General features: G+C 45.5%; 3 protein-coding genes and 1 pseudogene across 4 annotated transcripts; 2 read left to right on the top strand and 2 right to left on the bottom strand.

Moving 5' to 3' along the window:
* Nucleotides 1-129: 129 nt before the first annotated feature.
* On the top strand, nucleotides 130-1966 carry LOC104581388 (annotated as a pseudogene).
* Nucleotides 1967-3398: 1432 nt separating this feature from the next.
* On the top strand, nucleotides 3399-10344 carry LOC100841502 (microtubule-associated protein futsch). 2 transcript variants are annotated; one of them, XM_024455524.1, is made up of 7 exons: nucleotides 3399-3645; nucleotides 3720-3787; nucleotides 4651-4903; nucleotides 5318-5695; nucleotides 6016-9396; nucleotides 9529-9589; nucleotides 9863-10248. In XM_024455524.1, the coding sequence occupies exons 1-7, from the start codon at nucleotides 3498-3500 to the stop codon at nucleotides 10002-10004; spliced, it is 4431 nt and encodes a 1476-aa protein (XP_024311292.1). In that variant the 5' UTR covers nucleotides 3399-3497; the 3' UTR covers nucleotides 10005-10248. The 2 variants fall into 2 exon arrangements, with proteins under 2 accessions (XP_024311292.1, XP_010240039.1); XM_010241737.3 differs by having other exon boundaries at nucleotides 3400-3645; nucleotides 5273-5695; nucleotides 9863-10344.
* Nucleotides 10345-11063: 719 nt separating this feature from the next.
* Nucleotides 11064-15993, bottom strand: LOC100825060 (uncharacterized membrane protein At3g27390). The gene is made up of 11 exons (XM_003579948.4): nucleotides 15464-15993; nucleotides 15038-15367; nucleotides 13873-13981; nucleotides 13584-13776; nucleotides 13364-13500; nucleotides 12848-13136; nucleotides 12624-12730; nucleotides 12395-12542; nucleotides 11958-12156; nucleotides 11633-11873; nucleotides 11064-11556 (listed from the first exon to the last, which is right to left on the bottom strand). Exons 2-11 carry the CDS (start codon nucleotides 15129-15131, stop codon nucleotides 11304-11306), a joined length of 1770 nt encoding a protein of 589 aa, XP_003579996.1. The 5' UTR covers nucleotides 15132-15367; nucleotides 15464-15993; the 3' UTR covers nucleotides 11064-11303.
* Nucleotides 15994-22067: 6074 nt separating this feature from the next.
* LOC100824757 (BAG family molecular chaperone regulator 3) lies at nucleotides 22068-24114 on the bottom strand. The gene is made up of 2 exons (XM_003579947.4): nucleotides 23732-24114; nucleotides 22068-22768 (listed from the first exon to the last, which is right to left on the bottom strand). The coding sequence occupies exons 1-2, from the start codon at nucleotides 23985-23987 to the stop codon at nucleotides 22539-22541; spliced, it is 486 nt and encodes a 161-aa protein (XP_003579995.1). The 5' UTR covers nucleotides 23988-24114; the 3' UTR covers nucleotides 22068-22538.
* Nucleotides 24115-26227: the final 2113 nt, after the last annotated feature.

Below are 26227 nucleotides of genomic sequence, written 5' to 3'. Positions count from 1 at the left end.
ATACTTATTTGGTTTAATTTTGGATGACTTCAATTTACATGTCCTATACCGTCCCGTACATTACAACACTTCCCTCCGCTTGCGTTGATGCTGCGCCGAACCGAAGCATCTCCGTCACAAAACGGTCTCCCGTGAGAGGTGGTCGCCGGACCTTCCACAGGCATACATGTTGGCATGTTGCCCGGCGTGCTCAGCGGAACTGCATTGTTATCACCGATTCACCCCTCTTTGTTTTCGCTCCTACTACCCCTTTACAGTTTTACTTCGTATGCGTGGCATGCATGGTACATTGAGACATGGGTCTTCCCATTGGCACGGCGAAGGTCAGGTGGGCTAGGTGCTGAGTCTCCTAGCTGAGCTCGGGTCGGGTCAGGTCAATTTGTCCACTTCTTGCAAAGCTACTGCAGGTACTCTTTCCGATTCTAAATTGTTGTCGAAATATTACATGTACCTAAACGTTTTTTAAGAATAGATACATCTATATTTAAGCAAATTTGAGTCAAGAATTTAGGATCAGAGGTGGTATTTTGGCACTGGTACAGGCGTAGTAGTCTTGAGTCAATCATCGTATCATGAAGTACAGACATTTATGTCCAAATTATATTGACAAACTACAAAATGATAAAAATATATCTCAAAATAAAGACAAAATGGACGGTCCAGGATGGTCGACTTCTGTTTCCGTACCTTTCTGCACTTGGTTGATTGGCGAGGCAGTTAATGAGTTCAGTATACTGGAAACGCTTCAGCACGGCAACCACCAGCCATCACACAACGGAACGCAGGACATTGCCAAGCCCGTCGAGGTGCCCCTAGGATGACAAGGACAAATCAACGCATGTCCTTCTTTGAAGCGAGGGAGAATCGGAGTCAATGCCGCGTCGGAGAAGTCTTGCTCCAAACAGTTGAACTATTCATGGATTATAATTCATCTGGTCCTTCCAAGTTCCAAATAACCACCACAAAACAAGTTGCGCTCCATCTAGAGCTACGTACATACAGTAGCACATTGTGTCGACCATGTCTCCGGCGTCTTCAACGGCGCTGCTCGCCGTGGTGCTAACTATATGAGCGGATTGAGCGCGCGGCTCGGCGACTTCGGCCTCGCCCGCCTCTACGAGCACGCGGCGCGGACCCGGCCACGGCGCGCGTCGTCGGCACGCTGGGCTACATGGCCGGCCCCTGAGCTCGCCGCGACCGGCAAGGTCACCGCGGCCACCGACGTGTTCGCCTTCAGCGGCCTGCTTCTCGAGGCGGCGTGCGGGCGCTGGCCCATCGACCCCGCCACCGGCGTGAACCTGGTGCGCTTGGTCCGGGACCACGGCGTCCAGGGCGACCTGGTGCGGCGCCGTGGACGAGAGGCTCGGCGGGTGGTACGACAAGGAGCAGGCGAGGCTGGTGCTGTGGCTGGGCCTCGCTGGCTCGCTTGCAGCCAGTGGCGGCCGGACGCGCGGCCTAGCACGAGGCAGGTCTGCCACTACCTTGATGGCGAGGAGGACGTCCAGGAGGATGCCGTGCTCGTCTTCTCCGACGCCGACTCCGTCGCCTTCGGCTCGCTCACGTCCCTGAGATGGTCGTCCTGCGCAACCATGTTGGCCGGCTCGCTGCACGGTGGCCGGTGAATATGGTTGTTTCGATGTGCGCTCATGTTAATTGCAACCACACTACGGATCAGTTTTCCGTTGGGATGCGCTGGTGTCGGGGGATGAAAACAGACCAGGTCAAAACGTGTTCAACAATTTCGACACGAATAATCACAAGATGCAAAATGACATGACACGATGACAGTACAATGTGGGATTCAGATCAGACTTACTCCTCCGTTTCCTTTTAGGTCATAATAGTGCCTTTAACTAAATTAACTTAAAAATCATTAAGACAAGGTTTTGACCACGAATTACTATATTAAAGTGTTGTTTATATGTCATGAAACTACAAGTAACATGAAATACTTTTGATAACGAATCTAGCGATACTAATATTATAAACCACATCTTGATATAGTAATTTGTGGTCAAAATATTGTCTTAATGATAGGTAATATGACATTTTTTAGTTAATTTACGACACAATAATGGAAGAAAAGACACATTCTCGACGTGTCACCTCCTTCGTGCTATGCTTTTGAATTGAAATAGTTGAATGTTGATTCTACGCCTTAAAATATAACTTCATGGAAAAAACTTGACTTAAAAATAAAATTGAGGTTTTTCTTAGCAACTCTTGTAATAGAATCCTCTTTAAAAAGAAGAGTCTGCTTCGAGAATGTTAGAATTTTTCGTACTCCCTCCGTCCAATAAAAGATGTCTTTAAGTTTGTCAAAATTTGGATGCAAGACATGACTTAGTGTATAGATGCATCCAAATTTAGTCAAAGTTGAGACTTCTTTTGTTGGACAGAGAAACTAGATAATTCGCCTCTCAGCCTGTTAGGTGCTAAACTGATAAACTAGCCTCATATTTCTCCTTGGGCCCTGTTTGGCACATGAATCTTTTTGAGGTGTCCATTTTTTCCCCGGCCCAGCCTAGAGACATCCAAAAACACTAGTGGGCTGTTTGGCAGGCCGGTTTTTGCGTGTACAAAACCCTAGAAACCCACGAAAACATGTCGGCCCGGGAAAAAAACGAGACGCGAGTTGTCCTCGCGTCGCTCGCCTCTGTGCCGTTGCCTGCGGCTGCGCCGTCGCCCTCCTCTGCGCCGTCTTTGCCTACCTCAGTCTGCCCGCGACCTCTGTGTGCATGATTGATTCGGGCCAGCAAGCGTGCTGCGCTCTTTGGTTTCGGAGGCAGGTTAGGTTGTTCTTAGCGTGCTCCTTTGGCTAGCTGATTTGATGTTCTTTCACGCGAAGAAATCCGGTAGATTTCGATTTGTTCCTCCTGAAATTCTTGTGCCTTTTCCGCTGATTAAGTTACTGGATGATAGGAACTGCCGGTAGTTGGTGTGTTGATTTGACCTTGACTTGTTTATTCAACCTGCGTAAAGCTCGGTGTAACATTAGCAGATCCAATTCTTTTTTTGAGAGGGGATCCGATTGTGTTTTGCCTTGATGTTGAATTTCATCACAAGCTGGCTGTGTTCTGACGTGGTATTTTCTTTCATCCGAAATCTGTGAACTTGCTTTGCCTGAATATACGAAAACGCTCCACGTGTGGCCTGAAGGCCTGAAGCTGGCTGTGTTTTCAGTCAGAAATCTCCTTTTAGAAAACACTTGTGCCAAACACTGAAAATTGTGATGGGAAAGAAATTAAGTGGAAAAAATGTTTTTGATGATGAGAGTGTTTGACCCAAATCACTAGGCAAAAGACACTAAACATCTCAAAAAAGGACCCCTGCGCCCCCCGAGACTTTTCTGGAAGATGAAATAGAAGTAGGGCTTCTAATCGCCTAACCCTAAAACACACATACAAAATACGCCTCTCCGTCTCTTTCTCTCTCCCTCTCTCTCCAACCTCTCACTCGTGGCGGGCTGGAGGCCGCCGCACCCCAGGTCCCCAGCAATGGTCCCCTCGCGATCGTCGCAGTCGCCGCCCCCACAGGCGTGCTCCGCCGGTGAAGTCGCGCACATAGCCCTGTTCCTGGATACTGACCTCGGCACCCACCTCGCCCTGAATGTTTCCCCGGGCTCCACCATCCGCGGCCTCAAGGGTACGCCCGTCGTCGCCTTCTCTCCTTTTAATCCTAGAGAACCTTAACTGATTCGTTTGTTTGCCTCCGCGCAGCGGAGGTAGCCATGGAGCACGCCGCCGCCTTCCCCGACCTCGGCCCCGTGGCCGTCAAGTCCTTCGAGGTCCTTGTTTATTCTTTGATCGTTTTCGTATTATTTTTTTCAGGATTTTGTGTCTGAAACTGAAGCAATAAGCTCCTCATGGTCTCTAAAGTTTCTCGTAAGTTTGGAGTGAAGTTTTCCTTGGGCATGAACGTTTTGGTGCAGGTTTTGTCCAGTGTTTTGTTAGGTGACGAATGCTTTAGCCCGAGGGCACATCTTATTGAATTATGTATGGTAAACTGGGTGCGCAGTACCCCTGATAATCAAGTTGTTGATAATCCTAGTCAGTACGGTGTAGTATTAAGTTGGTCCACACAATCTTCTCTCTGTAGGGATGCTTTGTTTCACTCAATTATGTAAATTTTGAAATGCATGAGACACAAATGCATTGGTGTGCAACATGATGCAACTGCCAACAAATATACATCACTTTGCATCAACTGTCATTGTTTCACATGGGTTGTGTGCATTACTATAATTGGCTCAATCAAGTTATTTCTGTCAGTGATTTCGTGGAAGTTGCATAATTGGACTTCATTGTTTAGTTGTTTACACAAGATTCTTTCAGATTTTGGAAGTCAGGTTTGAAAGTACATGATTCTTGAAACACCTAATGGAGATTAAGTGTCGTAAACCATTCTGGTTTCTTTGATAGCGCAATAGATGGCTATCAAATTTTACTTTACTAAGTTAATGGGATTTACATGAATCTTGAACAATGTATATATGGTGTCTGATAGTCACACACTCATTTTCTCCCTCACAGTATTGGATTGAATTACATGCTCTTTGAGTCTTTGGGAGTTCCATATAGTTAGCATGTGCAATCTTGAGACTTTGCAAAGTGGTGTGCAAGTTTCTAAATGTGTTCTTAATTCTGCCAGGTGCTACGAAAGGGTGCTAGGTATCACCTCTCTGATTCCATGGCAGTGAGGAGTGCGTTCGCTAAAGTCAAGGCTGGGTGCTTTCTGCATGTCAAGATGGCAGCAGTGGAGAGAGACACACACTACTGCAGAGATGGGGATAGAGGGAAATCAAGCGAAGGCTGTCTTGGAGTTGATGTGAACAAACGTGTTATGGAGTTGCCTTCAACTAAACCAGAAATTGCAAATGAAGTGCTTTCTCAAGGGCTGGAAGGTATCGAGTTAGCATCAACTGTGGCATTTGAATTGTATTGACTACTGCTTCCTAATTAGCTTATTATCGGTCAAAATGTTGTAATATGCTCAGATCAGCTAATCAGGCTGTTCATTTGAATTAATCATTCACGTTTTGCATTTCACATAATTTTCTTCAGTCAGGGCCAAGTCAATAATTTGCTTTCTCATGTCATGTGATTAAATCTTTCCATTGTACATGCATTTATTTTTAAGTTAAGGTGTTTGTAGTTGTCTTGATTCCTGAGGCATGAGGTTGAACCTGTTTCAAAGCTAATAATGTTGATCTCCCTTTTTGTTGCTCACTTGAAGGTATTTTAAAATATAATAGTTCCTTTGGCTTTTGAAGGTGGTGAAAATGCTGCAGTGTTGTCTAATGTTCATGCACATGCAGTGCCAAATGATGTGCATCTATCATCCTCATCTCAGCAGAATACTGAAAGAGAGAATAACACGACATTAAGCATGGCAAGTGATGTACGTGCAATTTCTGTTCCTATTGACAAACCAAAGAACTACAAGCAAGGAAAAAAACTTGGGGATCAAACTGAAGTGGTTTATGTTAATTCCACATCTGTGGCAAACGTAAAAGATGATTCAATCCAGCTTGAAAATCCAATCATTGCTGGAAAGAATAAGAAAAGGAAAAAGCGTCACTCAGTCGCCTCCAAAGATGTTTCTTCTCAAGAAGTGACAAAACCAACAAGTGGAGCAGTGAAGGTTCCAGAAGCCATAGATGAAGGTCTGCCACATGAAAATGAAGGGCTAAAAGGTAATAATATCCATCGATTCTCTTACAATACAACAATATTTTTTCTTGTAGGATTTGTTTGTAAGTTTAATCATGGGAGTATGACATCCCCTTTGTGCTTTAATTCGGTCTTATCAATGATTTGTTTTTGTTTTTTGAAACTTTGGCTTTAGTACATGTTCTGGATTTTGGAGGCTTTAAAATACATGTATTTGTTGGTGTTCCAAAGTTTCCTCAGCTGTCCATAAATCCAATTCATTGTTTCCTAGTTAGCCATGCATTTAGAAAATATATTTTTATTGATCAGGCAGAATATTTATCTTCCTTCTCTTATCACCCAGGTGATGTGACTAAACATGTTCAGTTGCTGAGTGATGCTCAGGGGACTAGTGATCTAGTTGCTGAGCAGGGTAATATTGATCTTGTACATGAAGGCTATAAAAATCCGATCATTGGAGACACATGTAATTCCATGTGCAAAGTTGTAGCCGGTGAAGAAAAATCTGCAGAAGGTACCAATGATGGAAATCATGATGAAGGTGCAGCTGACGAAATCAACAAGGAGAAAGGCAGCAAAAGCAAGAACTTGTTGGAGACAATATTTACAGCCAGAAATATTTCTCAAGAGAAGAGCTGCAAGGAATCAAAGAGGGTTAGTCCTATTGGCATAGCTTCCATCGATACTGCTGAACAAAAAGATCAGTGTGGGTATGGTGACAAAGCACCTAAACCAGATATAGTTTCTACTCAAGGGGAGATTGTGAATGTCCCTTATGAGCTGCAGATTGCCAGCAATGTGCAGCAAGGGGATTGTAATGTAATAGTAGAAAAACCAAATGGTGATGGGAAGCAAAAGAAGAAGCGAAGGCGGCGCTCGGAGTCTTCAAAGGATGATCCTACTCAAGATAGGACAAAATCATCTGAACTCGTTGCAAATGCAAGCTCAGTTGAAGACACTAGTGCCCACCCCCTAGATGCAAAGCAAATAAGCCTAGGCACTGTAGGAGAAGCAACGGTTGTTGAAAATGATCAGTGCGGACATAAGAAGGCAGACAAAATGGTTATAGTTTCTGCACAGGGGGAGAGTGTAAATGACCCAAACAGTGTGCAGCAAGGGGGTTCTAATGAAGTAGAGAATTCAAATAGTGATGGGAAGCAAAAGAAGAAGAGAAGACGGCGCTCAGCGTCTTCAAAGGATGATCCTAGTCAAGATATGGCACAAATAGGAGTAGCCACTATAGGAGAAGCAGCAGTTGATGAAAATGATCAGTGCGTACATGAGAAGCCAGCCGAACTGGTTATAGTTTCTGCCCAGGGAGAGAGTGTAAATGACCCAAACAATGTGCGACAAGAGGGTTCTAATTCAGTAGAGAATCCACTTGGTGAAGGGAAGCAAAAGAAGAAGAGAAGGCGGCGCTCGGAGTCTTCAAAGGATGATCCTACTCAAGATATGACAAAATCATCTGAATTCGTTACAAATGCAAGCTCAACAGAAAACACTAGTGCCCATTCTCTAGATGCAAAGCAAAAAAGACTAGGCACTATAGGAGAAGCAACAGTTGATGAAAATGATCAGGGTGAGAAGGCAGCTGATGTTATAGTTTCTACTCAGGGGGAGAGTGTAAATGACCCAAACAGCGTGCAGCAAGGGGATTCTAATATAATAGCGGATCCAATTGTTGATGGGAAGCGAAAGAAGAAGAGAAGACACCGCTTGGAGTCTTCAAAGGATGATCCTACTCAAGATGTCACAAAATCATCTGGATTCATTACACTCGGAAGCTCAATCCAAAACACAAGCGCTGATCCCCTGAATGCAAAGCAAACAGCACCAGACACTACAGGAGAAGCAACAGTTAGTGACCAGGGGAAGCTTGATGAAACCCTGTGTGTAGCAACAGCAAATGTGATTAATGAGGTATTGGCAGATTTAAGATGCAGAGACAGCTTAGAGAAGGGTTTGAATGGAGATCTGTTAACGGAACAAACTAAAGGTGGTTTTAGCGCATCAAAACCTCCGAAATATCCACCAACTATTCAGTCTGATGCTCCCATCAGCTCACCTAGTCATAAGTCTGAAAGAAAACAATTGAAAGTATTGTCAACTGTACTTGACTCGTCCCATTCTTCTGCTGGTGTGCCTGAAGAAAATGGTAACACAGGTTTAAGAGAATCTGATTCTTTGAGGTGTTTGGACAAAATCAGTGATCTTAAGGATGATTTGACTGAGACTATGGTAGTGCCAGCTGATGGCAGAATCAATTCCACCAAGCGCCAGGGAAATCAGATTTCCTTAAAGCATGTTCCTACAGACAGTGGTAAAGCTATTCAATCATTGGGTGAGCAAGTCAGACAGGTTGCTGCGGAGGACTTGATAGGAGAATATGCTACCAAAGCAGAATTGTTACAAGGGAGTTCTGTAATTGAAACTCCTGCAAATGCTGGCAAAAAATTACAGCGCAAAAGCAAAAAATCTTCGAAGACTCAGACTCCGAAAATACAGGAAATTAATCATTCCGCACATGTACAAGACGAACAGTTCACTAAGGATAGCCAAGAAAAAAATGTAACTGACATTGGTGGGACCCATGACAATGAGCAGAAAGTAGGATCTCCAACAGGATCACCTGTAATTTATAAAGATGGCACACTTGTCACATATGACAAGCCTAATGCTAGAAAGGGAAGGAAGAAATCTTCCAAGACTGCACTTTCTAATCAGGATACTGATTTTGACCATGGTTCTGATGCAGATATCATCAACTTCAGGACTCAACTGGCAGCAGATATTCCTGCTGATGCTGTCGAACCAAATGATTCTGTAGCAGTTCATCCTGTTAATGACAAAATTAATTTCATTCACCATTTTAGCCCCAGAGTGATGGATGTCCCGTCTGATTCTGCAGAAAACAATGAAGATGGAACTATAAGGGAAGTTAAGGAAAAAAAGAAAAGACAAGGAAAACTAGATGTGCAGTCTCAGCGTGCTGGTAGTATTGAGTCAAATGGTCTGCTAAAATATCATCTTCCTACAGATAAAACTGGATTAACTGATCATTTTGGTTCTGGCAATGAGGGTGTGCCGTCTTTTTCAGCAGAAAACGTTAACAGAGAAGATGATAATGTGAAGAAAGCCAAGGAGAAAAGGAACAGCAAAAGAAAATCGGATTTGATCAAACCAGAGTCCCAAGGTCCTAATGGTGATCATCAAAACAGTGATAACTGTACAGAAAATTTGCTGCATTCTGTTGAAAAGAAGCCCCAGCAAAGCATGTTTGATGCTGGTAGTCAGACTAATTTGCCTATCGATAAGGATCATGCATGTGTGAGCGAAGAACCAAGGAACTCCACCTCTCAGAAAAAGCACCATTCTAAGAGTAGAAAACATGAGATTAGTTTACCCATCAATGGAAGGACTGATCTACATCGTAAGGTGGTGAGTGACCTTGTGAAGAGCTTTTCCATGAGCCCGCCAGCATCAAGTCAAAGCACTGATGACACACCACAAAATGCTAACCGATATAGAGTAGCAGTTCGGAAAGTTCCTATCAAAATGTATGAACAGGTCAGTGACAAATCCAAAAAAGATACTGGTGAGAGAGGCACTGATGCAATTTTCAGTGACACCATAAGTGAAGGCTCAGATGATGTATTGAACACCATTAGCGAAAAAGCTGCAATGGAGAACTCATCAGATGATGCATCCACAGCCGCTGACTCAGGTGGGAACCTCAATGTATTAATATCACATGGAGTAGTTACTAGCTGACCAACTTTCTGTTGGATTGCATTTTCACTGGGTTATGTATTTATTTCCTTTGTATGTTGTTTTCTAATTGATGTGCATTTGGCAGGTATTTCATCTGCAGACCGAGATGGAAGTGATGTACCTGATGATGATGACATTGTATCTTTGTAAGTTCTCAAACTTATAAACGAAATTTAACTAGTTTGGCATACTGCTGTGCAAGTGAACAGGCATAATAAATGCTAAATGGTACACGTTAATCTTGTGTGTAGAGAATAATGGGTTGACATCAGACATATAGCTGTAATTATACAGTAGCCTTCTTCTATACCCATTGGGAGTAACTCTACCGTAGTAACTTGTTGCCTAGAAGAACCGGAGTGTTTTTCTCTGGTCTTTACCTGAAGCTTACTGATACCTGAGTTGTCCCATTTGCTCAGATCACAGAAGAGTCTCAAAGAAGGGTTGCACATTGGCTCTATCCTCCGAGGCTCCACAAGCTATAAGAAAACGAAACGGAAACAAGCAGAGCTGTTGGATGACAGCGAGGTGCCTGACAGCCAACCACCAGAGTGTCTTTGAGGCTGAAGGAATGCTCTGATGCTTGGTCGACGCAAACTTCACGCAAGCCTAGTCTCTGCATTTTGGATTTGTAGCCGAACGAATCTGGTTATCATGGTAAAAGTGAAGTGCACCTTTCCAGCTGTATTATTTGCCCATCTGTGAGAGTTTTTGGTTGGTGACAAGCCCCCAGGATTCATGGACAGTCATTCTTTGTACCCTTGCTATTTTTGGTATTTGGTTTTGTTTTGCTGCCTGAGGTAAAGTCAGTAACCAGTTACCACTTGGCACATCTTCGGCAGTGATCTATGTTCACACTCTCCCTTGTTTCCTAAATTTAAGATGTTTACGTTTGGTTCCATTGCTCAGGTCGGCGAAGCTTTGCTAGCCTTGCTTGGTTAATTGTTTAATTGCTCTTGCTGGCAAGAGCTAGCCGCTGGCCATTTGGATTTTGATGGTAGAACATGTTCCAGAAAATAAATAAGAAACGAGAAAATCATGCAAGTACAACATTCTCTTTCTCGAATCGTGTATGTACTGGAACTTGGAGTGGCAACTTCCAACATAAGCACATAGAAACATAAGAAAGTGGGCTAATTAAACTGTTCGTGGATATTGGTTTTTCCTTTTCCTCCCCCCGCCCCTTCCCATTGTAAATATACATGACGTCGGAAGAAATCTTTCGTACAGCTTTCAGTAAAAAAAAAACTCTGCGTGGATTTGAAGGATTGGAGATTGATGGATGGAGAAGACCAGTGGATTAGCAATTTTGAAGAGGAAGAAACAAATCGGATCCTCCCGAGCTAGATTTATTTTGGGTTCCAAACGCGCAGCTAGCCCAGCAAGGGTAAAACAGTTCTAGCCTGGAATCCAAACGCACCCTTGGCTGTCTTAAATCATATCAAACTTCTATACTTATTTAATATTGTAGACGTTCGTACATTTTTGTATAAACTTAGTTAAACTTTAGAAAGATTGAGTTAAGACAACTATGGTATTACTAAATGCTAGACTAGTCAGATGTCAGAAGTTTTCATGAACAGGACAATGTAAAATGTTTATCCCCACAGACACATGCTCTGCAAGAACCAAGAGCTGCAGATGACAGATTAAAACCTGCAACAAATCAATCTCCACATAAGAATGTCCGTCTGAACGTTGACACGATGTCAAATACTGCTCAAAATATACATGACATGTCATCATCCTGGGAGAGATTCGTGACAGGTCATAGCTGCACCTACACATTTTTACAGAGTGAAAATTACATTTGAACGTTTTTTCTTTGCTAGTGTGTTAGCTACCCAGTGGATCGACTTATCATGGAGTGCGGGCATTTCTTGTTATTTGCGCTTCTGGATCTTCATCTCTGATGTTTGCTGTCTTCCCGATGGATTTCTGGCTAAGCACTCGGCCGCCAATGCTGCCTCTCAACCTTTGTGCTTGGGATCCATTGGCAGGTAGGCTACCACCCATTGTTCTCTCGAGCTCTAGCAAGAGCGCCTTTACAAGAACGTCAAAGCGGCGCTTGGCTGTAGGATATCTTGATATCGACTTTGTGATTCCTTGCAATCTTTATGCATAGAAAGGGCAAAAGATTTAGCAGATATTGATGATCACGTTCATAAAAAAGAGAGTGAAGAGACTACCTTCGAGCAAATGCATCAATTTCTGCTTTTTTCCGCTCATCCCATGACGGCACATGAGGAAGAGTGCCCTTGAAGTTACTGGGCTCACCAATCCTCAGGACTCGCATTTTGAGGTATTCTTCCTCTTCTTCTGTAAAATTCTCGGCTTTAATTTGTTCTTTGATGACCATGAGAGGGTCGAAGAACCAATCAAAGAGAGTACTTTTAGGCCTATTGTCAGATGTAATCTCAGTGCCATCACCTGAAATTTTTCCAAAGCAGGTCAGCCCAAGGTCATCATAACAACCTTTGTGGTCGGAAAACACCTTTTTGTACATGCACTTACTTAAGACTAGGCCATTAGAATTAGCTTTTGCAGATCGAAGGAGTGCATTAAGGATAACATATGCTGGTAAACCAACATTAAGAACCCCGCTGCCAACTTTGTCTGACTTTGTTTCTTGGATGTCTTTCATTGTTATTGCTCCATCATTCACCAAAACCTCTCCCTGGCGCTTGCATTCAGCAAATAAGTGGTCTAGCATCTGCATAGAAGCTCCAATCAGATATATGACAAGATTCCAGAAGTTCAATATTATTAGAAGTACTCCCTCCGATCCATAATAAGTGTCTCAAAATTTGTACTAACTTAACACGAGTGAATAGCCTTCTAAAAAATGTGTCACTCCTAGACGGTGCAAAAGTGAAGCCGTGTCATGGAATTGCAGCGCCAAGAAGCAATAGCACTGCAGTTTATCGATGTATTGGCAAGAAATAACACACCTTGAAAGGATTGAACTCATCCATACTGTTTTTAAATGATGTAACGCGTGATATAGGTTTCTTTCCTTCTTGCTTCTCCTTGTCGAATGAGGCTGGCTTAGATAGATGACCACCATGGGAAGAACCTTCGTTTTTCCGGTATTTAAACCTAGAGTTCAAATGTCAGTAACAGAAGCTTCAATTGTTTAGGATGCGGTCCAAATGCATGCAACATGGTTTTTGGTTATACCTCGGGAAGCAGGATCCTGGTGCCATGTCAAGTACGTCATTCGTGTACTCATCAAAGATGGACACAGATGAGGCAGCATAAGAGAGTCCCATGATAACAGAGGATTCCTGACAAATCAACAAATGCAAGATCCATGATTTTAGCAAGAAATAAGTTATATCAGCTAATATTTGGCTTTGGATGAACTTGGCCTAGCTACCATGAGAAAGCACAATTTGCCATACCTGATAAGCTACAACTGCACCATACATGCCTAAGGGAATACTGGAGAGGATGGATGCAAGAACAGCTCCCAGTACAGCAAATGGCCAAAGAAGAATAGCAAGACCTGCAAATGGCACACATGCTGTCTCCAGGAAAGGCCCTTCCCTCCCAATCAAATCTTGGATTAGCCGTTTCCACCCTTTGAAAAGCATCACAGGGAACTTGTAGATGGCAATTAGTGTGAACATTATTGCATCCAGTATGAGTCCACAAGCAGCAGATAAAAACGCCCCAGGAATATGAAGCAATCTGCGGGATAGATAGTTGTACTCACCATTTTATTAGTATTCATAAATTCTTCAAAGAGAAAAGATAAGAAACATGTCGCCTAAATATAACCATAAGGCATTGCATCTAGGGATAAGTTCTCTCAACTCTAAGGTCAGTATAAAAGGTGATATTTTGCATATCGGTGCAGAAGGAACAAGTTAAGGAGCAAAGGTAAGACGAGTAAAAAACACAAACAGGAAGCAGACCTTATCTCGTATGGCTTCCCATCAGGAGGTGCCTGAAGACGAAGGTCATCCATAATTGAGAAATAGGAGTGGAAAAGCAAATCTTTCAAATCCCTGACTACTGTACAGCTTCCAGTGATAGTACTCCATGTTCCATCCTGCAGTTTTGAGTATGTAAGTGACATGTAAAACATGTATTAAGAAAGCAAGAATGGCATGAACACAAAGAAATAGCATGTACCACAAAGCAATGAACAAATGGCTTTTCTTTGCCTTCTCCAACTGCATCGAACGTGGCCATTATTGGTGCTAGAAAGCCATACACTAATCCAGCAAAAGCGCTTCCCGGGATGGTAACTATCAACCATAGGATCAAGATTACAGTGGCAGCAATAAGCAGCAGAAGCTTCACTACAGGTCCCACCATTTTAGTTCTGGTTTCGAGAAAAGAGATGAATCTTAATATGAGTAATTAGTTGCATATTAAATGTGCTTGCTAACAGCGAAACTGCAGAAGATACACACTGTACCTGATAATGCAGTAGTATGTCCAAATCAGATGCATGGGCCATAAGCCCAGAACTAGTGCAGATATTCCAATTGCCATAATAAGGCATGCCCACGGGCATAGCAACATACCTGTTAGAAAAATACATGTGAAATGAGGATACAAAACAGCTTCAAACAAAGATGTACTCCCTCCAATCCATAAAACGTGTCGCCCACTTAGTACAAAATTTGTACTAACTTAGTACAAAATGGGCGACACTTTTTATGGATCAGAGGGAGTAACTACCAAACAACTAAAACATACACAAACAGAAGTGTTTAAGCAAAACAGATTTTCACTTTCAGATTTATGATCCTTTCTCCTATGAAAAACCACGCTTGTTCTATGTCCTTCTCAAAACCAGGGATCATCCCTTATCCATCATGCAGATCTAATTGCACCGATTAACAGAATTTGTATTCACACATCAAAATCCCTGAGGTCACATATCACATATGTACCAAAGAAACTTCAGAGTCTCAATTCTCAGAAAGAAAGCTCCAAGAAATTGATAAATACTCCCTCCGTCCCATAATTCTTGTCGTTGTTTTAGTTCAAATTAATAATTCTTGTACTAAAACAACGACAAGAATTATGGGACGGAGGGAGTACTTCAATAGACAAGGCAAGCAGAAAAATTTCTGATACCAGCCTCCAATTATTACTTTTTTTAGATGAACAGGGACCATCGCCCCCGTTCCCAACTTCCTCCAATTAGTACTAGTTCTGAGCAAATCAACCACAATACTTTTCAAGTTGAAGCATAACCAAAAACTGCATGTTCCCTTATGGATCAGTGTGCATGCTTGATTGAGATTTAAAACGTACTATACATTGCTATCCAGGAATCAACACAGTACACTGAAGCGTTCGAGCCATCTATTAAACAACTACTCCTCCTTTTGCAAACTAATAATTCAAGCCAGGTCAGAGAAATCTGGTCGTTTCATAACTACAATTGAAACAACATAGCGATAGTTAAAGTGGTGCTAATCAAATGCTCCCTGAAAGGAAATGTACAGGAATCTACACAAGCAGTAGAGTAACCAAGAGACGGTAGTGCACAAGGCAAGGAAATGCACAAGGGTTGCTGAGATAGTAAACTTAAATACCAAAAGAACCAAGAGAGAAAAGCAGCATGTCACCTTTAATAGCCCCCAGGAGAAGGAGGCCAGCGAAGTATGGCAAGAACTTGACGAAGGTCCAGAAAGAGGCCCAGAACCTACTAGGCGGCCCCATTGGCAACTTCTTCGTTCTTCGAACCAACCAAGGAGGAGGAGGCCAAAGCCGATGTTTCCACCAAAACCCCCCGAATTCGGAGCACCCGGGAGACTCAATGGAACTCAAAATCCTCACAGGCAATCCTTACTCCAGGCCAAACCAGGCAAACTTTTGGCGAGTTCAGATTCAGAAGCAACAGCCCAACCCCAAAGACAAGCAAAACAATGCCTAGAAACCTTCTTGGTAGGAAGAAACTGCATGGTTTTTCAACAACCGGCCATGACTATTTCCATTCAAATCGAAGAGCAATGACAATCTTAGAGGAAGGGGCAAAACAAAAATTCAAGAACCTGAATGAAGATTTGGACTGACCCAACCCCAAGACGATGCAAGGGGGAGGAACAACCTAGGTAGGAGGCAGGGACTGCCAGCGACAGCAGTGCGAGCAACACGACAGGTGGAGTGGGGGCCTCTCTCCGGTGACAGACAGCCCGTGCCGTTGGCAGCAGGAGGAGGAGAGCCTGGCCTTGGCGAAAGAAAAAAAAAGCGCAGGGAGGAAGATGGCCGGAGGGCAGGTAGTTACACCAGAAAATGGGCAGCAAAAGAAGCGGCAACCGCATCCATTGGCGGGGAGATGGGTTGGCCGGATTCGGAAACCGCCCTGGGAGGGCCAAGGATCTGATGCTAGGTGAGCTCTGGAGTCTGGAGAGGCAGCAGAGACGAGAGGAAGGGAAGGAAAATGGAGAAACCGTGGGGACGGACGGGGCGCAGATTCTTGCTTCTTTTGGGCGAGGAAGGAAGAAGAAGAAGAAGAAGAGGAGAGGGATTGCCCTGCGCTGTGGAAGGAAGCCTTGTGCTTTGCTTTTGTCTAGTGGGGAGCTTTTCGAAGAGCCCTGCGGTTGCTGTGGAACAGGCCAGGAGGCGCGGCGTCGGCAGGGCGGGGGAAGCAACGGACGGTCGTGAACGCACGGGGCGTGAGATCAACGGCAGGGTCAACATGACCGTTTACCTGAAAGAACACTGGTGACGTGTACACGGGTGCTCTCGTGGGTCCCCCCTTGCAGAGAGTGTGAGGTGGAGACTCCGGGAGCGCCGGATCAAGAAAAATAATCACTAAAAATTTTGGGATGTTTTTTAAGATATTATAAAATTGAAAAACAGTAAAAGACCAAATAATTATTTGGTATGAAGGGTTTAGAGGGGATTATTCCTAGTTTTTCTCCACAAAACTCTCCATTTTTGGGGGGTTTCGAGAGTTTTGGGTGAAAATCCAAACCCCTCAAATACTAAGACTCTAGTAACTAAAAAGTTATACTAACACCAAACAAGGCCTATAATGGTGTCAATCACAGAGTTTTTCCCGTGAACTAGAACCATGGAACTTGATGTAGGAAACACTTCAATTTTCATACAAATGTACACAGATCCTTATGTTTGAAATTTGAGTACACTGGAGTGCTGTCCTTCTGGCCAAGTCACACGAATTTAGATAAGGCAGCGAGAAGAGTTTTTTTGTAGAATCATTTATTTATGGTGCACCCTTCCGATGAATCGGCACTTGGAGCACGGTACAATTTTTTTAAAAGTTAGCCGTACATTCTCAAGCCATGGAAGAAAAGGTTACCCGCACATTAATTGCTTTGCCAGAGGTGCCTGAAAATGAGACTTATGCCATAAATCGGCACAATCTTTCTACATGATCAGGATCCATTGCTTTGCCAGAGGCAGATCACGGCGTGCCTTGCACCCCTATATCCACCGTCCAATCCAATCTCTAACGGCTAGCAGCTAGTGCTATCGGGCACTATTTGTTCGGACCGTTTGATTAAAGAGAGCTGCTATACGTACGATCAATTCTGTACAATTCTCGTACGACGCTGCATAGCAGCCTTCGATGGAGCAGCATAGAGCAAGGAAGTCCACTAGATTCACGTCGTACGAGAATCGTATCAGCAAAGTGTCGTACGTGTAGTAATTTTGTTAATTAAAATGCGGTGGACGATGGGGCATGGCACACCGTGGCCTGCCTCGGGCAAGGCACTGGATCTCGGTCCTTCCTACCTGATCCGGGAAAAGAGCGTACATAGTTCAGATTAACCACCCGGAAATTCGTGATGCCATCGGTACGTGCTCTGTACTTGCAGAAGGATTTGGATGGTGTGTCCAGGTAACTAAACTGCACGGCTGACTTGGAAGGAACAGAAAACCGTACGAAAACGTGGATGGTTCTCTCAGAAAAGAAAAGAAAAGAAAAGTTTTGCGGGGATCAGATACTAGATAGATTCGACTAGTACTTCGGGAGGTATGGGACACTTGTGCGCACCAGGTGTTGTGTGAAGAAAGAACTAGAACCGGAAACAGGGACGTACGATGGATTATTTCAATGTCGAAAGCGAGCTGTGGACCTTTTGCACGTCCTCCCCACTTGATCTCCTTGGTGTAGTGCGCGCCGGCCTATTCTGGTCCGTGCAGGTTGCTGCCCAACTAATCCCCGATTTTGCAAGCACCAATTAAGACCAATTAAGGTCTAGCAGAACTTGCTGTCAGAAAAAAAAAAGTAAGCTAGTAGAAGAACTTGAACGGCGGTACGTACACTACAAGTGCAGGCGTGCAGCGAGCAGCAGACGTCAAGACAGACGAGAGCACGATGAACGGGGTCAGGTCATTCTTTCGTTATCAAGATGGTCTTGCTCTCATCTGTAAAAAGAAAGATGATCTTGCTCTCCAAATCTCACACCATGCATTATTACCCATCGATCGTGTACGTCACACTCGTCTGTATTCATGCACGAAACCCTGACTTGAAAAAAAGACAGTAATTCCTCCGTCCAACAAAAAATGTCTTAATTTTGATCAAATTTGAATACATCTACATACTAAGTCATGTCTAGATAGATTCAAAATTTGACAAACTTGAGACATCTTTTGTTGGACGGAGGGAGTAGTATCATTATATCCAAAAAAAAACCGTATCCTTACAACTTTTCTTTTAAAAACACCGGGAACATACCCTTCCGATATATAATAAGTGTCTTGTGTTTAAAAAAAACAAAATTGGTAACTTTATATAAGACTAGGACACTTACTATGGATCAACGAGAGTACTTTCTCCGTCCCCTGACTCAAATTTGTGTAAATATGTTTATATACTAAAATACATCTAAATACATGTAATATTTTGGAATGGGGAGAACGAAAAGGTATGCCTCTGCCCCCGCGTCGCTCCGCGTGGGGCTATATGGGCGGCGACCCAAATCGCCCGCAACCTCGCCCGCCACCTCCCTTCCCTGCCCCCTCGCCCGCCGGGCAAAGCCCACGCGGAGACGGCAGCGGCGGGGCCTTCTCTCCGCGGGGCCTTCTCCCCTCTGTTGCGCGTCCTCCTCCAGGCGCTCTGATGACCGGCGGCGTCGGATCTGCAGGTGGCGGCGCCAGCTCCGTGGAGGGCTGCCGGATCTGTGGAGGGAGCGGCGGGATCCAGTGCAGGCTCCTCCTCTACGGCGGGGCTTTGGGGCTGGAGGCTCCTGATCTGCATGCTCTGGTGGCTGTTGCGTCGGGCTCTTGGGCGGCGTGGCCGGGTCCGTCGGTAGCGGTGCGAGATCCGAGGTTGGCGGTGCCCGATCTGGCGCGGGGGCGGCTTCGCGTGGAGTTCGTGCTCGAAGAGGTGCGGGAGTGCGCCGTTCTGAGAAGGGGGTGGCGCGAGGAGGCCGTAGCGTTTGGCGGAACGCTGCTGCGAGGAGACCGCCGGGGCGTGGCGGTCAGAGCTGGCGCGGTGGCACATGGCCGTCGGTGGTTTTGCGGCTCCGATCTGGGCTTGGCGGGCCACGGCCTGGGCGTGCGGCGCCGGATCTGGTGCTAGGCTGGGCGCCGTTGGAGTTTGCGCCGCCGTCCGCGTTGATGCGGGCCCGATCTGGACCTGGCGGGCCTGGCATTGCTGCCGTGTTCACTACTTGTGTGCCCTGGGTGGCGTGGCCTAATCCGGTGTGGGGGGCGGTTGCGGTTGCGGCTCCCTGAGCGGTGCTCGGTGGTGGTTTGGCGCGTGGCGTTCGGCGAGCTTCGCCGGCGCTCGCTGTGGTGCAGTGGCCTCTGGTCAGATTCGACTATTGCTCTATGCTCCTGTCCGCGCTGGGTTTGGTGGCTGCGGGTGAAAACTCAGCATCGACGGGGTCGGTGCCAGCGACGACGGCGTCCTCGGACGTCGCTTCCTTCTTGAAGGCATCGTTTTGCAGCTCTGCCACATCCCACCTTTTGCAAATGAGGTGACTCCGAGCGAAAGCTCTGATCCGGTTTCCGGGTCAGGTAACGGCGACGTCCTTGGACGCCACATCTTCCTTGGAGGCGTTGCCTTTGGAGAGCTCGTTTGGCGGCGGAGTTTGCTTGCTGTGGTCCTGGCCAGGGAGGACGACTTCGTGCTACACGGCTTGCCGATGCGCGAGCCGTTCCCGTCAGGACAACCACTTCTGGCTCCGGTCGTCGAAGAAGCCCTGCTCTGCCTATCTTCTTCTGGCACAAGGAGCCGTTTCCTGTTCGGCGTTGTTGGAGTGGAGGAGGTTCGTCCTGATGGTAGCGGCTTGTTTATTCGGTTCTTGTGTGTGTTCTTTGCCAAGGTTTTTTGCATGGATTTCCTTGAATAAGGCCTGCATTTGTATCGGTTTTCGGGCCCGGTTTTCCTTATAAACTGGGCCAACTATATTCTTCTAATCGAATCACGGGGATTGACCGTTGCGTCCTCAAAAAATATTTTGCTACGGGAGAGGAAGTACAGTTTTAGGCTGCAAGGGCTTTAATAAGAGTCAGAGGTGGGCAGCCCGGCCGGTGATGCTGCAGGCCAGGCCAGCTCCGATATCATTCACGGCCGACGGCGATGGCGACGCCTCGCCGCAAAAAGGAGAAGAGGAGGGAGCTTCGCCTTGGCGTGAAAGCAAGCAAGCGCGCCGTGTCCGAGCCAAAGCGACCGCACGCGTCGCTCAAGAAAAGAAAGAAGGATACATACGTGCATGCATGGCAGCGCCAACCAAACGGATACAGCTCATCTCCCGCATGCGGCGTCAGCGTCCAAACAGCTCCCAGGTGATGATGAACATAAGTCGTGTTCCGTTTTCGTTTTCGTTTTGCTTTTCTTTCTCGAGTGGAGGATGACCTGGTGGCCCGTGGCCGTGCCTTTCCGATGGACGTGGGAGTGGGAGCAAGTAGAAGTAGGTGTAGCCGTGCCCGTGTAGGTCAAAACCCCTTCGCATCCGTCTGGGCAGAATGATGGGAGATTGGGAGTGATGTGATGAGCTCAGGACAGGGAATGGACGATGGAAGGGACTAGAGAGAGGGGTACGTACTACTCTTGCTCCGGACTGTTGGGGTTGGATACAGACCCTGACTACTCATTCTTCAAGAGTGTTACAGCCAAACTCTATAAAGAGTAAATTTCAAAAAACACATGTTTTGAGGTTAGGTTTTTACGGAGGCATAGGTTTTGCGTCTTGCCATAGAAAACCACAGGTCCAGAGCTTAATTGTTTCAGAAAACCCAAATGACCCGGTTTAGCCGTTTTGACAGAAATTCCGACAAGGGCGGCCCACATCTCAGACGCCATGTAGGTTCTTAACGGGCGCCCGCCCGACCTGACCCGATAAGCTCTTTAATCCTTCTCTTTGCCTGACCCGATTCACGAGTGTTTGTCCGAGGCCGACCGACCGCGTGTTCTTGTCGGAGGCGAAGCAGTGGCGACGAAGGTGCTGCCGCCGTCGAGCCATGGCGTGGTGGCTGCCAAAGAAGTAGCTGGACTGGTTGGATCCAATCGCCGGGCTCGAGTAAGTTCTCCTCCTCTCCGTCTCATTTCTGCCTTCTTTGTTTCGATTCCCTCCTGACCCCAAGCCATGTCCGTAGAACTCTAGCTTTTGATAATTTGAAATCCGCAATGATCGACGTGAAATTGTTGACAAATCCTTAGATTCTCGGTGAAATGGCGCTAAGATTTTACTCTATTAGCCGATTTTGCTTCCAGATTTCTGTCGAGAGCACTAGGGTTCCCAAATTGAGGATTTCTCGAGCTAGGTGTATCTCCTTCATTTCTAGCTTTTGCAATCCGCAACGATTGACGTGAAATTGATGAGAAATCCTCAAATTCTCAGTGAAATGGCGCTAAGATTGAACTCTATTAGGCGATTTTGCCTCCAGATTCCTGCCGAGAGAGCTAGGGTTCACGAATTGGGGATTTCACAAAAGGTAGAGGCAAATCCATATGCGAAGGCTGTTTGATTCGCCCAGATTTAGCGGTGCCAGAGCTGGATAAGCTAGCCCGAGAGTCTACTGACAGGTGACAAGTAGGTGTGTGTGTGTTGCATCGATCTGTCTTTCCGGTAATTCTTGGACTTTGCGTGCACGGAGAAGGCGACCTCAAAAAAGGCTTCACATATTCAGTAATAGCTTCCTGGCTGTGTTTAAAGTTTACTTCTCCTGGAAGTTGGAATTCAGATGGTTATGTGATTTATCTAGGGTAACCGACTTAAGTGAGCCAAACCATCGTGAGGTCTGTCAGGCTTATTGGAGTTCACCAGTTTTCTGATGAAGCGGAATGCACAAACCTAGCTAGACAGAGAGATTTACATATACCCCTTTTATATGTGCCGATCATGTCTGTGAAATGGATAACAATTCACAAACCAAATTCGGACTTATCTAGATCTAGTCATCTTCCACTACAAAAGAAAAATGTGGTTGACGTTTTCAGACTTCAGTACACCGTCTGCTTTAGCGTCATCACATCAGCAGCACGGCAAAAAACGAAAATACTAATACCCATTCGCCTGTTAATATTAGCCTTGCACCTATGTGAAATTTCTACACGTCAGACTTCAGAACCGTTAACCCAAAGTGTTATCATAATTTATTTTTCTTGTTGTTCACCAAACAAAAGGTTTGTAGTTTTAATCCTTGTTGCATAACAAGACAAGCAGACTCCAATTCAAGAACAAAGATCTTCATGGAAAAAGGACAACAAAAATGCAGACTCGTGATACATTGATACATCTGATTCCACAACAGAAGAACCTGTAGCAGTGTAAAGCAAACACTATGCCGCAGGCACCATCTAAGGTTACATTCTCCAATCTAACTCTACTAGTAACATGCATGACAGACACACTTAAACTTGCAACTCCGGAAGGTTAGCCCTTCCATCATCTAAGGAAACTTAAACTTTCAACTAGCTACAAATTGCACGATCATCAGACAGTTAAATAGGAGTTGGGTAGTACTCTAACTCTCACACGAGGAGGCCCTTTGCTCTTCCATTCCATGGAGTGGTACTTAGCACTGATCAGCAACAGTTGATCACCAATCAGGAGGGATTTTTCACACCTAACAGGCTGATGGTGTGATTTGATTTACTCTAACAGTTAGCACGGCAGGCGAGGCAAGACGGGCCGGGCCAGCCTACACCTGGATAAAACTCTGATACGGGCTCTGCACGGCCTGGGCCGCGAGCGAGGCCCGGAGCTTCATGTCCTTCAGTGCAGGGTCCTCAAGGAGCAGCACCTTGTCCTTGTCCCTCACCCCAACCATGTGGAGGTGGTCGCTGTCCTCCCTCTCCTTGCCCCTGAACAGCAACCTCTGCTCCCTGGGCTCCAGCCCTGTCACCATGGACACTATCACCTTCAGCTCTCCTGTGGCAACAAGAAAGAACATGTTAGGCCTCAGATCCAAATTAATGTATATTTAAATTTACATTTCGTAATAACAAACACGTTTAGCTATGCTTTGTACTAGCACACAAGATGCAGGAAAGTTCCACTCAGGTTCCTCATCTGAACCATCTTGTGCTGGTAGTGCACGATGCCAGCCACATTGCAGATCCTTGTCCAGGCATGGCCATGTAATTGTTTTTTATTGATTATTACAAGGACAACGCCATGATTAAGTACTCTATTCTACTTATGGAGCTGTATGGAAGGAGAGGATGGAAGGAGAGGGTAGCACAGCACTGGCCCTTGTCAGTCATTTTATTACTGAAACAAGAGACCTTGCTAATCACGTCTCCATGATAAGGTTTCAGGAGCTCCCAAGGGTCAACTACTCAACTAGGAAAAATGATAATAAAAGTAGTGGATCTAGCTGTGTAAACAGGTCCAGAGGCTTGTCAAAATGCTTGAATCTGTCTAGCTGTTATTGTAAAAGGTGCTCTTTACTTGCAGTAGTTAGTACTATGAACCGAAATGCCACTAAGGATTGTCAATCGACGTGTACAGGCCGGTTGCGCTGCATCTAGAACCAAGCAAACTAAAGTAATCATCTTTGCTGTTGAACACTTGAACTTGTCTGAAAACTTTGCAGTTTATCGTGCCTATAACAACTGAATTATGGAAAGGAGTGCCGGTGTGCCCCTTTATTGTGGTTAAAGATCTTGGGGAATATTCATTCATCTTTTACCACAAAAGGTGTGTGCTTTAGGGGAATATAAGCCCAAAAGGAATCATGGCCGAGGCAGCCAACTTTCCAAGAACACATTCTACCAATCACTCACTAGTCATCTCCATACATTCCCCAACCAATCTTATTAACTTTTAGTATTAGCTTTGAGTAGCCAGCAAATTAGTAATGGGTAATAAAACAGAAATTGTAGTACTCACCAAAAGTGCAGGTAGCTCCAATGGACACCTCATGCCAGGAGAAGCCAGTGGTGGCCACCCTCACGGTGATCATCTCCTCCCCTCTCCCGTCCCTTCTCTGCACCAGCATCCCCCCGGGCCGGACCTCCCACTCGATCTCCCCGCTGCCGCTTCGGACAACATCGCCGCCGCCGTCGCTGCTGCCACTGCTGCTGCTGCTGCTCTTGGAGGAGCTGCTCCTCCTGAACAGCCTCTTGGGGCACCTCAGCTTAATCATTCTCGCAAAATTAATGGATGGAGATTGACCGTGCTCAGGTGACTCTTGGCTGTTTTGCAGGTGGTGTGTTGAGGAAGAGGCAGTGGAGATGGTGGCTGAAGGAACAGGGCTTTGCGGTGTATATATAGGAGGCGATCGAGGGGGGGCAAAGAGGCATGCAAAAGGAAAAGGACAAGCTTTAGAAGCGTGCGTGTGTTTGTCAATGAGGGGGACACAGGGACAGGAGAACTTCGCACAGTCCAAAGCGGCAGGCAGGCTCGCAAAAGGAGAAGCAATTCGCGGAGAGTTTTACTCAAATGAAAATAAACAAACTGTAGGAGCTTCCATGAAGCTACGGCGCTGCCACCTGGCCCCGCGTCGACTTATTTATTTATTTTTGAGAGGGAACTCAAATTCGAATCAGGAGCTTCTGCCTTGAAATGTCACACTCCAAGATCGTTTTAGACAGTCACTAACAGGTCGGCTTCATCGAATTTAATTTAGAGTCTCTGTTTCCGTGTACTACTAGCTTCATGCAGTTATCAGAGCATGGTGTCAAACCAATTTGTTTAGTGTTACTCTGTACCAAGTTCACGGTACAAAATGCAGATTTGCAACTTCGAATACTGAAAAAATGCTCCGATGTGCCAAGTACAGTTCCTAGTTTGGAAACGACGTAATACACATAATATATTTGTTCATCTCTGCATGCGTAATGCATGCATGTACGCAACTTGTAAAATGGGTTTTGGCATTTGGGTGGAGACTTGACGCCTTGTCGTCTAAAGTTTGGGAAATGTTTCGGGAGCTGCATCATCTGCCGCGGCCATGCAAGAGGATAGATTATACTACCGTCATTGGGCATATGAACATGCAAATGGAAGCACATGGGAGTTGGCGAAAGGCATTTGAGCCTGCTCGGCAACAAGGCGATGATTAGGGCGGTCGGTTAGGACACAAACCTACCGGGATTATTGTAATGGCGGTTGGTCGCAAGTTTTCCCGGCTCGTGTCTCGCCCCTGATGACTGATGATCGAGCACGCACAGGAGGCCGGCCGAGGAGGAAGGTTGACGCCGTCATGATTGCGACGAGACTACTGTACGTGCGTGCAATTTGTGTAAATTATTGTTAAAATGTATAATTGGATTGCTTAGCTTTTTCCATCACATCCGTCTTTTGGTTGCGTTGGTTAGCGCACGAAACTTAACAATTATTAACTTGGGTAGGACCGGAGGAGGGCTAGGTAGGAGCCCTAGGAGCATTCTTAATCAAATTAAGGTGCGTAGGAGTAGTATTTTGGTTTAGGTTCTCAGGTTTTAGGGTGTTGAAGCGGTGGTTAAGGCAGCATGTGGGGCCTTGAAACTTGTCATTAGGTTTTTGGACCTTGGAATTGTCCAAGACAGCCGAATTAGTTTAATGTTTTCGTCTTTTTTGGTGTGATATATATTGTTCAGTACATGCCAGCCTATAGCAATACTGTTCTAACCAGTGTATTCGCAATCATAAACGAATATATATTGCTATAGGCTGGCCTGGACTGAATAAATTAATGCAAACACTCTTTGTGACTGACATAAGCGTGCATGTACTAGTACTTGACAGTTGGTGTAAAACAAAATGATAGTAGTACTTGATAATTTTGATATCATCAATTAATTAATGGTTCTATAATTCGCGGATTAGGCCCTAGCTTCGGTGAGTCCACAAATGCATATATGCCCTATAGACCATAGAGTGCACATGCTGACATGCATGGTTCAGTTCACCCCCGATCGAAGATCGATGATCAGGTATTAAACTGAAAACGGCCGATTTAAAAAATATTACAGCCCCTCCCGCGCCGAATCAAATTAACTAACTACTCCGTCAAAGTCCCAGATTGATTATAGCTAGTACCTAGCTAGCCGACATCGATCCTCTAGCTCCTAGAGGCGATGATTATCACCTAACTGATCATCATCGATCACGCACCTGATTTAGCGATTATTACCAGCTTAGCTAGCTTCCAAGGGCTTCACCTGCAGCCATGCATGTGGTTCGATCTCTGCAGAGCGACCGAACGTGTGCAGGATACATATAACTACGAAACGATGCTCTTTATTTGTCTGGATGCCTCGGAATCTCCATTATTCTCGAGCCAAGCCCTCCCCATCTCGATGACACGGAGGCACCGAAGGCACATGCACCGGATTTGGATTCCCCGTCTTATGCGGCGGCAATCTTGGCAGGTGGTTCGGTCGATCTGATGCGGTGCACTGC

This window comes from Brachypodium distachyon, chromosome 5 (assembly GCF_000005505.3).
Source record: "Brachypodium distachyon strain Bd21 chromosome 5, Brachypodium_distachyon_v3.0, whole genome shotgun sequence".
In the NCBI taxonomy this organism is placed as follows: domain Eukaryota; kingdom Viridiplantae; phylum Streptophyta; class Magnoliopsida; order Poales; family Poaceae; genus Brachypodium; species Brachypodium distachyon.
Note: the sequence above shows the minus strand (reverse complement) of the source record. Positions and strands in the feature narration are given on the sequence as shown.

What these genes read in the sequence shown, in the direction of transcription:
- LOC100824757 (XM_003579947.4), bottom strand. Translation starts at nt 23,987, where the DNA reads ATGATTAAGCTGAGGTGCCCCAAGAGGCTGTTCAGGAGGAGCAGCTCC. An exon ending in TGGAGCTACCTGCACTTTTG is followed by an intron (nt 22,769 to 23,731) that starts GTGAGTACTACA and finishes TTGTTGCCACAG; the next exon opens with GAGAGCTGAAGGTGATAGTG.
- LOC100825060 (XM_003579948.4), bottom strand. Translation starts at nt 15,131, where the DNA reads ATGGGGCCGCCTAGTAGGTTCTGGGCCTCTTTCTGGACCTTCGTCAAG. An exon ending in CATTTGTTCATTGCTTTGTG is followed by an intron (nt 13,501 to 13,583) that starts GTACATGCTATT and finishes TCAAAACTGCAG; the next exon opens with GATGGAACATGGAGTACTAT. An exon ending in ATGAGTTCAATCCTTTCAAG is followed by an intron (nt 12,157 to 12,394) that starts GTGTGTTATTTC and finishes GCTTCTATGCAG; the next exon opens with ATGCTAGACCACTTATTTGC.
- LOC100841502 (XM_010241737.3), top strand. Translation starts at nt 3,498, where the DNA reads ATGGTCCCCTCGCGATCGTCGCAGTCGCCGCCCCCACAGGCGTGCTCC. An exon ending in CACCATCCGCGGCCTCAAGG is followed by an intron (nt 3,646 to 3,719) that starts GTACGCCCGTCG and finishes GCCTCCGCGCAG; the next exon opens with CGGAGGTAGCCATGGAGCAC. An exon ending in GCTTTCTCAAGGGCTGGAAG is followed by an intron (nt 4,904 to 5,272) that starts GTATCGAGTTAG and finishes TGGCTTTTGAAG; the next exon opens with GTGGTGAAAATGCTGCAGTG.